Here is a 17,008-nt window from a genome sequence, read left to right as displayed (position 1 = left end):
CCTGATCTTGAGGCTTTCCATAGGAACAAATCCACTGGTCATATTATAAATGTTAAAGATCATTGTATACTTCCTATTCGGGCTAATCACCTCAAGACACTGCCGATCAACTGTGCCCGTCAGCAATGGTTTGACTGTCAAATACAATGCTGGACTAATCAATACTATATAAACAAAAGAGGGACTCCAAAACGTACAGGCACACAAACATCTGTGAACACAAGGGTGTGCCTGAATATCCTAGGTCAAAAAATATAATTTGTAGAGCTAACAGTATTGTTCTCCTGGTAGCCTAAACAGTAGATTAAATCAAATTCAATATTTAATTTTTGGGTCTCTCACCAGTCAAAGTAACCTTATGAGAAAAAATAAGAAAGTGCAGAACTTGCTTTAATTGTTGGTTTGTAACAAGACAACGTGTCAATTTGATAAGTACATAAAACATGAAAAACATACATGAAAAACATACAAAAACAATGCAGTTTACAGAGAGAAACAGGACTATTTAGTCCATACAATCAATGCAAGCAAAATGTATGCGAAAGTTCATAGAAGTAGGGGTACAACCCCGCAAGAAACTAAACAGAGACCCAATATATGGGAGCTGACAGAAAATGATTTGGTGTTAACAAAACAGTGTATACATTTTAAATCATGAGAAATTTCCGAGATAGCTTGTCTAGAGGATCAGATTGAACAATTTTGTGTAAATGGCACAGTACGTGCGTCAACCAGAGCCTGATTGCGGCTACAACGAAAACAATATCATACAGAATGCTGTGTGCTAAGCCAAATTTTGGCTGAAAGGAATTCCAACATATACAATGTAACCCAAACATTCATTTATCTGCTGTGTTGTCACAGGCTGAAAGGGGGTGTACTACGCCTACCGCTATAAAGCGTGTATGTCCATGGTACCAAAACGCAGGAGAATGTAGTTCCTGCGACCATTACATGGAACTAGTTGGCGTTTCGGTGGTATATTGATGGGTAGAGACCACCTTCCTCAGGTACTGGGATCTTCACATTCAGCCTTAATACAGACAGCCTTAATGTAGGGGGTCCTCCTCAGGGGGCACATAATCTAATCAATACTAACAACCCTCCCTTTGGTCTATCTCTTTAGGGCCTTCTGATGCACTTAGGCTATAGGAACTTAAACCTTGTAGTACTATGTTATCCGTAGTCCATGTTTCCTGAAGGCAGACCATGTCGAATACATGAAAGAAACGAGCCCATTCAAAGGCCAGCATAAGATTATGAACCCCCGCCATGTTCAACAATAACACCCTTAATCCCTTTGAGGCGAGGATCTCTACCACTTGCAGGGTGTGCTGGAACACCTGTGCCGCGCTAAAAGGAATCGGGTTGTTTGTCCCAGCCAGTCAATGAATCTCCAACCCTTCAGCAGTCCCATCCATATCTCTGTGCTGCAAATTCAGGTTGTTGGGGGCACTCGAAGAAGGGCAATTAGACATTGGTAATCTGGGGCGTAGAGTAATATTATTAGAAGCTGGGGAGCATGATCGTAGCTCAACAGACAGTAGCCCCTTTGTCCAAACCTGGGTGAACTAGTGTTATGTGAATGAAGTCTCGGTTACCCACAGGCATCTTACCTCTTGCACAATCTCTTCCCGGATTTCAGATTTACACCCTATTACATAACCAATGTATGGATTTATTCACTGACACTTCGTCCTCATAATAGCCTGCCTTCAATCGGGGAACAACGTACGTAAACACATCACTTCCTCCGCCCCACGATGGATTACCCCTATGATGAACAAAATGTTTGCCCCTTCCTATGCAGGAGAGGTATAATTGCCCATGGGTACCCCAATAATCCTAATTATGCCTGATGGTACCTCCATTCCTATACACATTATTGGGTGGAATTGCCATTAATGGCTGAAGAACTCGCGTTATTGGCCCGTTGCTGCCTATACTCTCAGCTCTTTCAGTAAAGTAGTCAGGACCCTTAAAGGTCTTCACAGGGCACTGAGCTTCCTTCACTGTTACAGCTTTAATGTGAGCAACCTGTGTTGCCCATCGCTGTAGGCTATTTCACTGACGTAACAAACAGGGTTACATTACCTTTACCATAATCTGGGACTATTTGCTCTATATCCCCTGACTCGGTGGCCTTCACCAGTTTAACCACATCCCTTTTCAAATTTGCTAGTTCCTTTGTGATGGTATTTAAAACACCCATTACTTCACTGAAACCCCCAGCACCACAAACTATATCTGGGGGTTTACTATAACTTGAGTAGACGCGGGGTGTGGACTCAGCAATAAATGTTTACACTCCAGCAGTACAAGTAAGCTTTCTCCCTTCTTCCCCACCCTTTTTCTCCTTCCCTTAGTCCACCCTGTCTCTGCCTTATCTACCACCTGAACCAGAACCACCTCATTCAAAATTCCAAAGCTGTTTACTGTAGGGGAAGGCAAATTCATAGAAATAATTGGGATTGGACATAGCAGACTGATTCACAGGTTTAGATATATCTATACAGGTTATACTTGGTGAGCTTGGCATTATCGCCCTGAAGCAGTTGGAGGGTGGGTAGCTTCTGTGCCCTCCCTAGAACCAACTCGGGGGCCGGGAGTGGTAGGGCGGGGGGGCAAAACTCTCTATGGATCCCCCTCCTCTAGTCTGTTTGACTGTTTGCGCTGCTTTGGGAAATGGGTGGCATGCAATAGGACCTCTTCATGGGCAAATATCGGGGCCGGAGATTGGAATCCCAGAATTATTTACCCCTCTCTGATCAAGGCAGTTTGTAACCCTGAACAAGTTTGTAACCCTGAACATCTCAAACGGATCTGCTACTTTCTTTAACTTGGCAACACTAGGTACACAAACTATAGCATGATTAGCAATACATTTGGGCACAACCGGGTCCATGGATATTGAAGTTAAATCGGGTGCATTAGAAATCCTTCTGCAATTAGTTTTAATAGTCTTTTATGGCCTTCCTCTGCAGAGATAGAATTGTCCGCTTTCCTCTGCCCATTATTGTTAGCTTTTAGACTACCAGCATTGCTAAAAACAAGGTAAATATCAGTTATTTGTAAAATCTGCTATATTATGCACGGTGTTGCTCATTTGCACAAATCAAATTGTACAAATGAGCTGGTTGTGCAAATGGGCAGGTCGTGCAAATGTCCCAATTAAACAAATGTCATATGATAGTCCATAGAATCTTTAATCAATTGGTGGTCAGTAGATGATGAATGTTTGCTGAGAAAAGGGAAAACCTCTCCCTGTATTTTCCTCTGCCCAGCTTCGGGAGAGACAGGGACAGTTGCCCCCCCCCGGTCATAATGCCAGACACTTCTCTCCCTTTATCATAAACAAACAACTGCTAGTAATAGATTTTCCGCTAAAAAGGACAGTGGCAATAGCAATAAATAGCAGTAGATGAACAAAAATCTAAAATTAATTCAGAGATAATTCAAGTGAAGTTCCACAGACCGAACCTAGTTCGCTTAAATAGGCTGGTCTCCCTGAAAAGAAAGCCTGAATGGCTTATGGGGCTGCCGGAGTCGTACTCCCCTCCTTTCCTTCCAAGTACCAAAACAGTTCTATGGTGGCCGAGTAAAATTAATAAAGTGAAAAAGCACCTGGGGGTCAAACGTTTCCGGCCAGTGCAAGCAAGGCCAAGCAGTCTCAGAAATTAGTTTACTTCGAGCTTACTTCTCCAGCCAAAAGCAGTTTGAGGCAATTTCCAAGACTGCTTCAGACTACAAAAACGTAGCTATGCTATCCAATAATCAAGGCCAATAGCGGAATAACACAGCTCCAGGGACTCCGTGCAGCTTTAGAATAGGTGCAGTCTGGTAGTACTTAAACCACAAGTCCCACAACACGATGCAGCAGTGCTGAGCTAAGGCTCAGGCAAGGGAATTCTGATCGCCATAGAGGACCAGCAGCTCGCTGATAGAACAGCACTAACTCTAATAACATGCAGGCCGGACACCCGCCCCCCCCCCCTACACGATAGCCACGAGACAGCCGCAGCTCTTCCCCTTTAGGGCTTTGCCATAAGGTTGCTTGGGATGGGGTTTTATAGTTCCCTCTTTCTTTCTTCCACCTGAGACCAAACAGACTGCATCCACCCAGCAGCGTGAGAACTGGAGGCACACAGGACAACCACAAGACAGCTGCTGCCCTTCCCCTGCACATTCTAATTCAAATATACTTGTACATCTATAGAACACCATCTTCTGCATGAATATTCATTTTTTCTATGCCTATTTTTACGTATTACATACATATGCTAAAGGATTTAGTAAACAGCAAAAACCTGTTTAGATGAGGATCATTTCTAAATTCTGCAGCTCTGAATCAGTCTATTCACCATCTAATGTTTGCTTTCATTTCAGGAATTTGGGTGGGCCAAAAGCATGTTACTACTGTAAGTTGTGAGGTACATCAGTGAAGTTCCTGGGATCCATACACTAGTGTTTGCTCTGATCTATTGGGTCATTGGTGCATGTTTTGTTGTGAAAGGGAATCCTGGCTAATTTATGTATCCTCCTCGATTTTTCAGATTTACTCCCCAGATCACTCCAGCAATAATTATTCCTCAAATCCCTCCACGCCAGTAGGATCCCCTCAGGCACTGACCGGTAGGTCTTCTACATTAAAATATTGTTACTGATTTTTAATTATTGCACGTGATGGTTAGATTGATATGTCGTTTTATATTGGAGTTGAATAAGCATATCGAACATACAATCTTTAATTAAATTGAGTTAAAATATTTTTTCATTTCCTGTACTTTCCCCACTGCCTTATGTAAATTGCAGCCTCTTTGATTTTTTTGGGATTTTTTTACATTTGTAAAGCGCACCAAACGAAATAAACCGTATGCCGGCGCAGATGACACAGCTGAAGGTAGCAATAAAGTTGAAAAGGATCCCAGATGAAATAGGGACAACTACCTAAAAAGAAAAGTCTTCAGTGCCTGGCGAAATTGAAGAAGTGAGCTCATGGTTCTTAGGGATTGCGGCAACGAATTCCACAGCCTGGGACCAAACACAGAGAATCTTCTGTCACCTCTGGTTCTAAAAGCTGAGTAAGGAATGGTTAAAAGATGTCTATCACAAGATCGCAGTTGTCTCATGGGTTGGTATGGCTGTTATTAGCTCTTGTAAATACAGGGGAGCCAGGCCATTGACACATTTATAGACAATACAAGCTGTCTTAAATTTAATGCGATCTTCGACTGGTAGCCAATGCAACTTTTGGCGAAAAGGTGAGACATGATCAGTTTTCTTCAGTCTAAATATCAGTCTGATGGCTGCATTTTGCGCCCTCTGAAGCCGCTGAAGCTGTTTAGTAGGAATGCCCAACAATTGACTGTTACAATAGTCCAAGTGGGCACTGGTAAGAGCTCCTACCACAGAAGCATGATCTTTGGTTGGTATGTAGAGGAGTGCTTGACGTAGCATTCGAAGAATGAAATGTACTGCTTTTGTCTTAGCTCCCACCTGGGCTTCACAGCCCAGGTCTTCTTGCCACATGCAACCCAAATTTTTTACTTTTGATACACATTTTAAACTCTTGCCCAGAAGTGATGGAATAGGCAACTTCTTAGCTGCCAACTGATTTTTTGGTCCAAATGGAATCAATTCAGTTTTAGCAGCATTAAGTTGCAAGTAATTCTTGGACATCCAGCTGCCTATTTCCTCCAGGCAAAGCCCCAGTTTGTTAAAAGCTTCCTGAAAGTTGCCATTTTGTATGAAGATCTGGGTGTCGTCAGCATATGAGTAAAAATTCAACCCATAGCGTCTCAGAATCTCAAGTAGTGGCCGAATATACAGATTAAACAGTTGCGACAGGGAGGATCCCTGCGGGACCCCACAGCTCAAGCAAATAAGGTCCAACAGGAACTCCCCCACTCTCACCCGCTGTTGACGATTGGTCAAAAAAGACCTAAACCACCTCCGTGCTAAATCAGATACTCTTCCAACCTCCTGCAGGCGGTCCAGAAGAATTTGATGATTCACTGTATCAAAGGCCGCGGACAGATCCAGCATGATCAGGAGGGTAAGCTCCCCTTGGTCCGCAGCCTTTAACAGTTTGTCCTGTACTACCAACAGGGCAGTCTCAGTTCCATATTTTGGACGAAAACCAGACTGAAATTTGTCCAACAATAATTTGTGTTCTCTTGACTGGTAGCCTTTGCTCTGTCCTTTTGGAACAGCTCAAAGGTGTAATAATATATATAGCTCCCTTTTTAAAAGGTCTCTCAAAAAGGAATATTTAACTTTAATAGGGCTTTTCAAAAGAAAACTAAATGTGCCTTGCATGTTTTTACACCCTTTAATGGGAGACAGAAGGACTCGTACGTCCTGTCCCCTTTCCTCCTTCCTTGTTGGCATCCCCCCAACATGGGGACGGTGCCAGAAAAATTGAGCTTCTCCTTTAAATTTAGTATAGCGTGGGGGGCACAGCCTCAAAAACGCCCTGCCCTCCTGCGCCTCACCTCAGTCCCTTTTTCTGCACAGACGGTGTCGGGCCTGCCAGCCAGCGCAGAGATTCTTTTAGCTTTCGGCTTGTTCCGGTTTGTTTTTTCACTTCCGTTTGGTGCCTCGCCTCTTCCGGCGCATGTCCGCCACAGGAGGATTCACAAGATGTGCCTCATGCGACTGCTCATTACCGGGCCTCCGACCCTCATGTACTGTGTCTTGAGTGTTTGGTGACCAAGCACCACTGGAACTCATGTATGGCCTGGAGCGCTCTTGGTCATAGGGCATTGAAGAATTGTTTGTCACAATGGAGGAAATACTTCTACATTTCTCCTCTGCCCCACCTTAAGCACTTCGGCTCCAGGATCTCTCATCAAGACAAGTTAGGCCCTCTGTTCAGCACGGCTCCACAGTGTGGCGACTCCTTTCCCGGAGTTCCCACAGATCTGGGTTCCTTTGATTCAGGTTCTGGCAGGCCCAAGGCCTCTAAGGCTACCGGTTCCCAAGCCGACGGGCACCGGGGCCCTAACAGGCTGTCTTCTGAAGGGAGGTAAATTTCGTTTTCTTCTTCCGCGGGGGGTAAGGGATCGTCTAGTGCCATCTCAGAGTTCATGAGTCAGGGTGGTACGACTAACGGCCATCCGGCTGAGGGGTCAGCGCCTACAATAGTGCTCTCTGAGGTTGACGTCTCTGCTTCGGGTGCAAGATCCAAGCTGTATCCTCTCATGTCTGAGGCCTTGCTTGGCTCAGGGCATGCACGCACTCACGCCCAGTGTGTTAGGGGAGTTTTCCTAAAGTTCCACTTGGAGGTAAGACTTTAGTAAGCTATCCCAGTGGTTTGTAGATCCCCAACTCGTAGTATCAGTCTGTACTACTCGGAGACCTTGGTAGAGTGACAGAGCAGTCAGGCTTATCTTAAGAGGAAGATGTGAGCTGTAGGTAAGTACACTGAACCTAGCTAGTAATGCACATCAAAGAAACATTTACACATAAATTTATATTAAAATATAGATTTAGTATATTTACACAAGTCACTGTTAACACAATTGTTACAGGAGTTTGACCAGGTCTACTGTACTATCAGTGATTACTTGCACCCACGAAGTAATACGGTAATTGCATTTAGTCAGCATACACATATAAGATAGTGATTTTTGGGAAGGGAAACTGTTGGTTAGTGTTATGCTAGCAGAGCTTTAGGTTTAGAGGCAGTTCATAGTGGCTTAAAGTCTTGCAAAGCAGTAGAAATCAAATGTTTCTGTGGATACTTTCTAGTCTCTAGGAAAGAAGATGCAAGAAGGCTTAAAGAACATTGGAGACCCTGTTAAGGGATTCGCTAAATGGGGGGACAAGCAGCAGCTTGAGTGATAGGAAAGAGGGGGTTATTTAACTCAACCATCTAAGGTTTTCAGGCATTCACAAACCCCTTTAGCCCAAGGGTCTCTAAACCTTTTGATATTCGGAAGGAGTCTTCCCAAATCTGGCAACAAGTGCCTGTTTGACTAGTTCATAATCTTGCCTGTCTGTAGTACTGAATTCCATAATAGCATCACAACCATTCTGGGGGAGCCTAGACATGATCCATGCAACTAAATAATTCCCACAAATATTCTGCAAACTATAAGTGAATTCAAATGTACGCGACCAATCCAACACATCAAGGTTAGGATCATACATAATTGCAGCCTATTTTGGTAAGCAAGAAATAGATATTCTGGGCTTGGATTGTGACCCACAGGGGTTGTGATAAGAGGCTGTTGAATTACAGGAGCAGGCTGAAGAGGGGAGTTGCACACTCCTTGAGGATCCTCCTCACCTTTCGGACCCATTTGGCAGATTGGAGCTAAGCTCTAAACTGTCAGTTTCATCAATTTCCATATCAAGATTGGGAGTAGGGGTTATGGGCCTACTCCCAGGGTTTTGGTGATTTAACACCCCTTCAATCAACTCGCTCTTTCTACACTTTGAACTCAGTTCCCTTGCCTTAGATACATCTTTCAATTGTTCCATTATAAGTGCAGTAAGGGACTGTTCATTAAAATTATCCATTCCTGGCATTATTTTCAGTTACAAGATTACTTTTAATTTTGGTCAAGATAGCTTTGTGGATGGTTTATTTGGGCACAAGTACAACCAATAGTCAATGCAACCACTCTACACCAATCCCACCGCCTGCCACCAGTGTTAAGAGTTAGTGCAGTCCAACTGGTGTGGGACTGCACAAGACCCATCTCTAAGTATTGGGTAACCCACCTTTTAACATAGACCTGCACTACACAAGTTAGTAATGTGAGTGAGCAGCCGGGCATATCTTAAGAGAGCTCATGTGAGCTTTGCAATGAAACCAGTAAATACAAGTATCCAATTAAACACTTAGACACTTAAAGTAGATTATTTATACACAAAGCTATTTAAAAAGTAGTAATAAGCTGTAACATTAATCCCAAGTTAGGATTCAATTTAAAAAGTGAACAATAAAGCAGGTGAGTAATTCATTCATATGTTACACATGTTCCAGCACTCGGAGGTGACGTCATATGAGGTCATTATAGCATTTATATAGTATCACCTTTGCAAAATTGAGTTTGTCAATGAAGGAAAGGTTGGGGTTAGATCAGAACAAACTGATAGGTTATAAGAACAGTTAGATTCTCCCAGAGGGATATAGGTAGTCTATTATCTCAGCATTATCATGTTTAACATTTAAAACCTGTAGGGGAACAAGGACTGCCAAAGCCGATATGTTCAGAAGGAGGCCTATAAGGAGCCAGGACAGCCAAAGTTCTGATGCTCTTCTTGTTAAAAAAAATGTTCTTAAATAGTGTTAAAAGAGAAATCACAGTAACTCAAGAGGAGTCAACTTTAGAAAGCACAAGCTGTAAAGCCAACGCAGGTAAATTGAGGTCAACTTAGTGCAGGGTTAAATCGCACTCCCAAAGATGGGAAGCACCCGAATGGCAACAGGATAAAATACCCCAGGCCCCACAGTACCTTGAAAACGAAGGAAGTGTTCCAGCTGGTTGCCTTCTCAATGCAATGCAGTAGACACTTGTTCCTGGTCCTTGGTCGTTGTGACGAAAGGGAGGACTTCTGGAGGGCTCCTGCGGTAGCACTCGAGAGAGGGACTCTGCAGCAATGGATTTCTGTTGATTCAGAAGCGCTTTGTGGTTATGGCACCTTTATCTCGGCGCCAAAGAAGAATGAAAACTCTGGTTGGGATTTCCTTGATCCCTCGGTCCTGGACTTTGGTGAGGGGACTCTGAATGTGGATTTCTTGCTTCTGTAGGGTCCTTTCGATGCCCACTAAGATCTGTCCAGATTCGGACTTCGGCAGACAATGCACTCACAAGTGGTCGAGGTACCCCGGGTATTGGGCTTCTGCAGCCTTAGAAAGTCACAGCAAATCGGGGGTTGCGCCAAAATAGTTGGTTACGAGGTTAGTTGGTCCCACCATCCTAAAGGAGGAAGTTGTCCTTTTTGGGTCTTCCCTGTCTATTCGAAAACGAGGTCAGCATAGCTGTAGGGCTTCACCGGGTACTTTGAAGTTCAGGGCTTTGCTGCTGGGGCTTCTCTCGTCTTCTGCTTCGGCTGTTGTCTTCCAGTGGTTGAGTCCCAAAAAACCTCGCTTTTTATGCAAGTTCCCATTCATTCACAGCCCTATGCTGCCAATCACACAGCAGGGTGGCTGTCCTCGAGGACAGCCAGCTGGCCAATTGGAACACACCTAGAGACAAAGGACAGGGAAGTTCCGGGACCCTCCCTCACTTCCTGACTTTACACACTGGGGCCTGGGCGGGCTTCAGGGCTGAAGCTTGCCAAAGGCAAACTCAAAAGACTCAAATCTGATGCAAACACAGTAAAAGCCCAGAAGAAACTAACAAGAAATGGCAAAAAAAGATGGGTGGGAGGGGTGGTCATTTTGCGAATATGGTCACTCTTGTGTGCAGCACTGCGGCCGAGTTATCACTAGGTAGTAAATAAAAAGAAAGCACTGCCAGCAGCCATTCAAGTGAGTTAGTGTTACAAAATGTTACATGAGGAATGGGTTAAAGGAATTACTATGTAACCCCCCAGCATTCCACATAGCGTGGTGTGTGCTGGACCCATAAAGTAAAGGTAAGTAAGACACAGGGTCATCTTACTATTCTTGGGAACAGTAGTTCACCCAAGAAAATGGTTTTAAACATTAAGAAAAGTCCAAGGAACTTCAATGGCACCATAAACCAGTAAGGAGCATAGAACATCATAGTCAGAAAAACACACGAGTGAGTGAGAAAAGGGTCCCACTCACTTGGGAGTAAAAATTAAAAAGGCCAGCGTCCAGGAAAAAGCTGTGGGTCTCTAAGGTTAAAATAAATTGGCACAGAAATTCTCCCCAACACATAGTAACTAATTGCTAGCTTGACCTTGGTTCCCTGGAGATGAGCCCCGCAGACCCCCATGTGATGGAAGACGGACGGACAGGGGTCAATGGCCTGGCATCTCCTATAGAGCGAGCTGGCCATGTATAAGGTCTCACCAACCAGCTGTGCACATTTTTGTACTGTATACGTTTAGGTCACTGACAATTTGTTTCCCTTTAACATTCTGCTTGTACCATTTTTCGGCAGAACGTTTGTGGGCAGCCAAGTTCTTTGCTGGCGTACTTATTTTGTGTGCAATTAAAACTTGTTATCCTTGCAAGAATCTCATGGCCTTTTTTCCCTAGCGGGTTGTAGTTTTTCTGGCGTGAGCTTTTGTGGGCGTGCCTTCATTTGGTGACCCAAACTTGATCTCAGTGCTGCCAACCCCTGTGCCTGCGGGGCTGTACAGGCAGCCTCTGTGAAGGGGCCGTGCCCACCTAAAGCGACCATTCCCAAACATGCGTATGCCCCAGTGGCCGTGCAGAAGCCGTCTTTGCAGAATTTCTGTCTGCTCTTTGGAGCGGGGTGTGGCTCCGAGGAGAGGTGCAGGCCGGTGTGCTCTGAACCCCGTGGCGGAGTAATTTGGTGTGAACACGTGCTAGTGAGTATAACCTTGCAAGGGATGACAAGTAGAGGGTGGATGTATGGGAGAGTGTGAAGGGTGTGGATATTGAAATTGTGGGCGTGGCATGTATGTGGTTCGTTTTGTTTTTTGGTATTAATTATATTAAGAGAATATTAAGGAAAGGAAAACGGGGAGCCTCCCCGAGAGAGGGTAGAAGGTGGCACCACTCATACTATGTAACAGAGGAAATGGAAATCTATAGGAGCCCTGTATAATTGGAGGGCTCGGGAATAGTAGTTAATTTAGCTTGTTTTATTTGTGTTTTTATTATGTAGGTTGGAGACCCAGGAAGGGCACTGTGTGATTTGTGGTATATTTTGAATGTGTGGAGAGTGAGTGGCAGTGTGGAGAAAGAGAAAAGGGGCAGCGGGGCGAAGGAGCATTTTTTGACAGAGGGGAGGGAATAGAAATTGTTTCTTTTCGACAAGCTAACAGTGTGTGCAGCGCGTTAGCACAAACCTAGGCAGCAAAGGCACGACCACCACCCCCATGGGAGGAGAAACCCCAATAGAGTATATGTGTGAGGCCCTACTGCTATACCGAGACAGACTTGAGAAGTACCATAAGCAGTGGGTGAAGAAAACGAGAGGAGGGGGAATGCTCCACTCGTGGCTGTCATGATTCCTGCCCCTCGTGTCCCCAGCCCTCCAAGATGTCGGGCTGGAGCCAGGCCACAATCACCTACATGGCCCTCAAGGGCCTCTCCATCCCTCCAAAGACCCACTTGGAGTCAGACTTGGCGCTTGTGGCACCAGACTCGCTCACTCCCATAGGATAACATTGGGGATTGGACTTGTAGTGCATTGATGGGGACAAGATGGATGCCCCCACATATTTTGGTTCCCAGAACTGCATGTGCAGTCTAGTCTTTTGGGTGTGGTTCAGCCCAGACACACCTGGGATACCCAGAGACTATTTAAGCCACGCCCAGGCTGAGGAACATGCTTTGTTTTTTCTGCACCTGCAGCGTGACACTCGCCGTGTTGGGATCGGTCTTCAGTAGGCCTCCAACTTTCTTCTCAGCTCCTGCAAGAACACAAACACCGTTAGGAACAGCCTTGCTTTGCAGCGCTTCTGCCCATCATTCATCGCTTCTTCTGTTCTGCCGGCATCTTCGGCGGTGTCATTCCCATCCCGGCAAGCCGCTTCCTAGGGAAAAGAACAGAAAAAAAGGTATTAGTAAGCATTCAGCAAATCTTCTTTATTTGTAAAGACTGTACGAGCTTCAAACGTTTACCTGAATCCCAGCCGCTCTGGGGGAACTCTTTCTCCGGAACTTCTCATCCATCTGCAAGAGGGAAAAGACACTCCAGGTTAGCATGGAAACATCTAGAGGCGCCGCATACCGCACTTAATCACAGCATTTCTTCTTCATAACCGGCATCCACGCTGAAAACGTTGCGGCACCTAAAAGACACAGAAAAAGAACTCAGTTCAATACAAATACAAAAGGGTCGCATTGCACTCTCACCTTCAGCGCTACTCATCTCACCAGCACGTCGCCATCCTCGGACACCGGCCATCATCTAAGGAAGGAAAGGAACGAAGTTAGAGAACTGTTCAAAAGACTCACTATACTTACCTGTCGGACTCTTTCCAGTGAAGTAACTATGCAGCAATGAGCCCGCATCAATCAATGCGCCCCTGCGCTGAAAGCAGGACGGAGAGCACACTTTCCAAGAAAACAAGGTGAGCTGTGGATCAAAGGGAAGGGTTGGACCCCGGGGAAGAAGGGGTTCAAGCACACAGACAATAGGGAGTTGAACTCTACCAATCCTGTGTTTCAGGCCCAGTCTCCAGTCGGGTAGACTCCAGGGAAGGGTTTGAGGTCGTAAGAGGTCAGAACAGGCTGAGTGACGTCCCCGTGGATACCAGGTGAGCGTTACAGTGGCCAGAGCAGGGCTCCCATAATTAAGGTATGCTAGAGCATTTGTCCATTTTCCTACCAGCCAAATGTAAGGGAAAACAATTACAAAGAAGGAAGGAATTATTAAACCTTTGGAAGATGTTCAAAGACACAGAAGAATGTAAGGGAAAGGACGGACAAGACGGTAGTAAGGGTGTTTGCCCAGGACGGGAGGATGAGGCAGCAACAGGGCGCGGATAGAGATACCCACTGACAGTCCGCCCCACTGTACCTATGTATCCACAGCTGCCCCTGGACGCCCAAGAACATGCCGATGTCAATAAGAGGCATTTCGAGGTGGAATTGGCCTCAGCAAGAGCAGAATTGAATAGGCTGTGAAAAGTGCAAAACAAAGTAAAAGTTGACAGACCTGTAAACGCGGCACCAGATGAATGTAAAGCAGGGGTTTTCTTATTCAGGAAAGATGATACGCCCCTAAAAAATGTGCATGTAAAAAAGAGGGGGGAAGGGAAGTGAAGAGGCAGGCAGCCTAGGATATGACAATGCTGACTGGTGGAGTACATTCAATGAGTTTGAGGGTGACTAGGATGAGGAGGCAGAGCAATCACCTAAACTAACTCTGCAGGTGGAAGTTTGTGGGATGGAAGATTAAGAAGCAGGTTTGGAAGAATGCTGATGGCAAGGAAAAAAGGAGCTGGAAAGAAGGCAGAGGGGACCAAATTACGAATGCAAATGCCTCTCATAAATCAAGGGACCAGCAGCTCTCCTTATGTGGCATGGGCACAAATGGCTAAAAACAACCTAATAAAAGCGCTCCGAGCCCTTACCGCAAGGGCGATCAAGTGGATCTATGTATTCGAAAAACATATGATGGGAGTGCCCCTAGCAGTCGGAGAAATCAAAAGCCTATTGGTAGCTACTATCGGAGATCAGGCTGCCGATGTGTGGGTAAAAGCAGGGTACCCGAGAGTAACTCTGTGGAAACGATGCACATGAAGGAGATTTGAGCAAAAATATGGGACGTGCTACGGTGTGCATTTCCTGACACATCTACTTAGTCTATCATGCAATGTACTATGGGTGATGATATAGATCCCGCTCAATTCATTCTTAAAGTTCAGGAGATGTGGAAAGCAGAAACGGGTAACACATGGGATCAATCAATGCCCCTTTTCTACTTAATTTTTAAAAGGGTCCTGTCCAATGAGGTGCAGAAGGCACCAGACAATCGTGGGGGTTGAGGCAAAGGCGTGGCCTGAAATACAGAGAATAGTAGTACACCATTGCAGAAGAATAAAGGAGCGTGACAAGCAAATGACTCAGAGGTGACAGAGGATGCAAACCTAAGACAAAAAAATTTGATGTCACTGTGGAGGCGTCACTATCGACGCCTGCACAGACAGAAGTGGCAGGGTACACCCTAAATTTTGCGAACGCCAGTATAGCTGCAGTGTGGTCAAGAGGACAATGACAGTGGAGCCGGAACACACAGTATCCCGACGCACAGTGGCAAGTAGCACAGCACCGAGGAAGAGGTGGATTCCAAGGATCAAGGGGAGGGGGATTCGGAGGAATGGGACCAAGTGGTGGGGGAATGGGGCCTTCACAATGTTGGGACTGTGGAAAATGGGGGCAGTTTTCAAGAGTGTGGAATCGGACAGGGGACGGGGTACAGTTACGGTCAACAAGGGCCGGCTCCCAGAATGACCTCCATGCCCCACGAAATACACCAAGCATATACTGTTTCCCCCCGCAGATACCAAGCCGTCCCCTCACAGCAGCACATGATGCAACAATACATGCCCCACAACACTTTCACAACTGGCCTAATGCCGAAGTACTTGCAGGATCTTATTTCTAATAAATCCGATAGCTGCCCCCTCGGGTCTAGCCTTCAGAACCTTTTGTCCATCCCGAGAAGCACGTCTAAGAAGATGGAAAAAGTAGCCTTCTCCATAGCAGCCCTGATGGCCTGAAACACACTTCCCTGAGACCTTCGGAATCGAGTACTACTTACTAGCTTCAAAATTCAAAACCTTGCTATTCTCATAGACCTCATGCTGAGTTTGGTTATCTGTATCGCTCTCCATTAGGATCTTTCTTTTTTCGTTTTGTTTCTTGTCCATGTCATGTTTGCGCCCTAACGCCCTAGGGGTCCAAGGCTGCATGGTATAAATGTCGTAAAGTAAAGGGCCACAAATTGCCAAGGCCTGCTGGAGAGTGCCAACAGATTTCATTTTTCGCCCTGTATTGTCTCTAGAATTGGTGGCAGGTACAATCTTGTCCCTAAACTCACAAGGGTTAGTGGTATCTGCAGAAAGGCTGGTTGTACTCTGAACGGACAGGCAATGGTGCGAAGGGCGTACAGTACTATGCATTGATCCCACCGTACCCCTTACAGAGTTAACAGATGCAGAAATCCCCGCTGACAGAGAGATAATACTAGAAATGTGTATCCCCTGTGAGATCATGCTGCAGTACATGCCGTTCCGCCTAATGGCCATTGTTGCACCACCTCCCTTCATTGAGGCAGACGTGGAATATGTGCCCGCACAGTAGTGGACCACCAGCCCACATGACATAGGGCTTCTAAAATGAGTAACCCCAGTACACATTACGCTAAAGGTTGGAGCAGTATTACCCAGAGTAAAACAGCACCCACTATCAAGGTGGGCAGAAGAGGAAATAAAATACACAATATAGAGACTACTTAATCAAGGGATAATGGTACATTCCACCTTGTCATGCAATACTGTGATCTACCCTGTCAAAAAGGCCACAAGGTGCAATTGGAGGATGATCCAGGATTTGCGCCCCCTAAATGATGTGGTACAGAAATAATTTCCTGTCGTTCCGAACCCTGCCACCATTTTGTGTAGCATCCCATAAGAAGCAATCCACTTTACACTGGTCCGTTTTAAAGAATGCCTTCTTTTCGATACCCTTGCACCCTGACTCTCAGTACCTCACCACCTTTACCTATGGCGGGAAGCGCTACGAACACTCATTTGCCCCTAGGGTACTGTGAAAGCCCAAGCATCTTTAACTGAATACCACATGTCGACCTAGGTAACATCCAAGTGTTAAGCACAGCCATTCAGTATGTAGACTTGCTTGTGTATAGTGACAGTGAACAGGACTGCCGAAGGGACTCCGTTACTCTACTACAATGTTTGGCCTGCAAGGGGTACAAGGTTGATGGGGGCCAAACTCCAGTACTGCCAATTGGAAGTGCTGTACTTGGGCCAGTTGGTATCTGCAAATGGCAAAAGAATAATACCAGACAGAATGGCATCCATGCACGCCACGCTGACCTGTGACAGTGAAGGATATGCAAAAATTCCTAGGGTTGTGCAATTATTGCACAGCGTGGATCCTAGATTCTGATGTTTGTTAATCTGCTTAGAATCGCATGCTGTGCATAGTCCGACATCCAGTGGTCACTGTGGAGTATTGCATTTTGTTTTTCGTAGTCGTAAAGGGGACGTCGACATAGGCTTGTCTGTAATACTATCCCTATTGTGACGTGCAGTGTACCCAACATCCCTCACGCGTCGCGGTCCCTCAGATTGTTTTTTTACGCCCAGAATCTGTTCGCACTAATGCGGAGCTCGTTAGAGACAAATTGCTAATACC

At 45.5% G+C, this 17,008-nt stretch overlaps 1 protein-coding gene across 2 annotated transcripts in view; it reads left to right on the top strand.

Annotated features, from left to right (window-relative positions):
* The window catches only part of TCF3 (transcription factor 3), a 1,342,799-nt gene that overhangs the window by 1,118,261 nt on the left and 207,530 nt on the right, over positions 1–17,008 (top strand). For both annotated transcript variants that reach the window (XM_069649483.1, XM_069649484.1), the window contains exon 13: positions 4,554–4,632. In XM_069649483.1, the coding sequence (XP_069505584.1) occupies positions 4,554–4,632 (79 nt within the window). The remainder of the gene's footprint in view (positions 1–4,553; positions 4,633–17,008) is intronic.

This window comes from Ambystoma mexicanum, chromosome 1p (assembly GCF_040938575.1).
Source record: "Ambystoma mexicanum isolate Mex_15411 chromosome 1p, UKY_AmexF1_1, whole genome shotgun sequence".
In the NCBI taxonomy this organism is placed as follows: domain Eukaryota; kingdom Metazoa; phylum Chordata; class Amphibia; order Caudata; family Ambystomatidae; genus Ambystoma; species Ambystoma mexicanum.
This window is presented reverse-complemented; position numbering and strand designations above follow the sequence as displayed.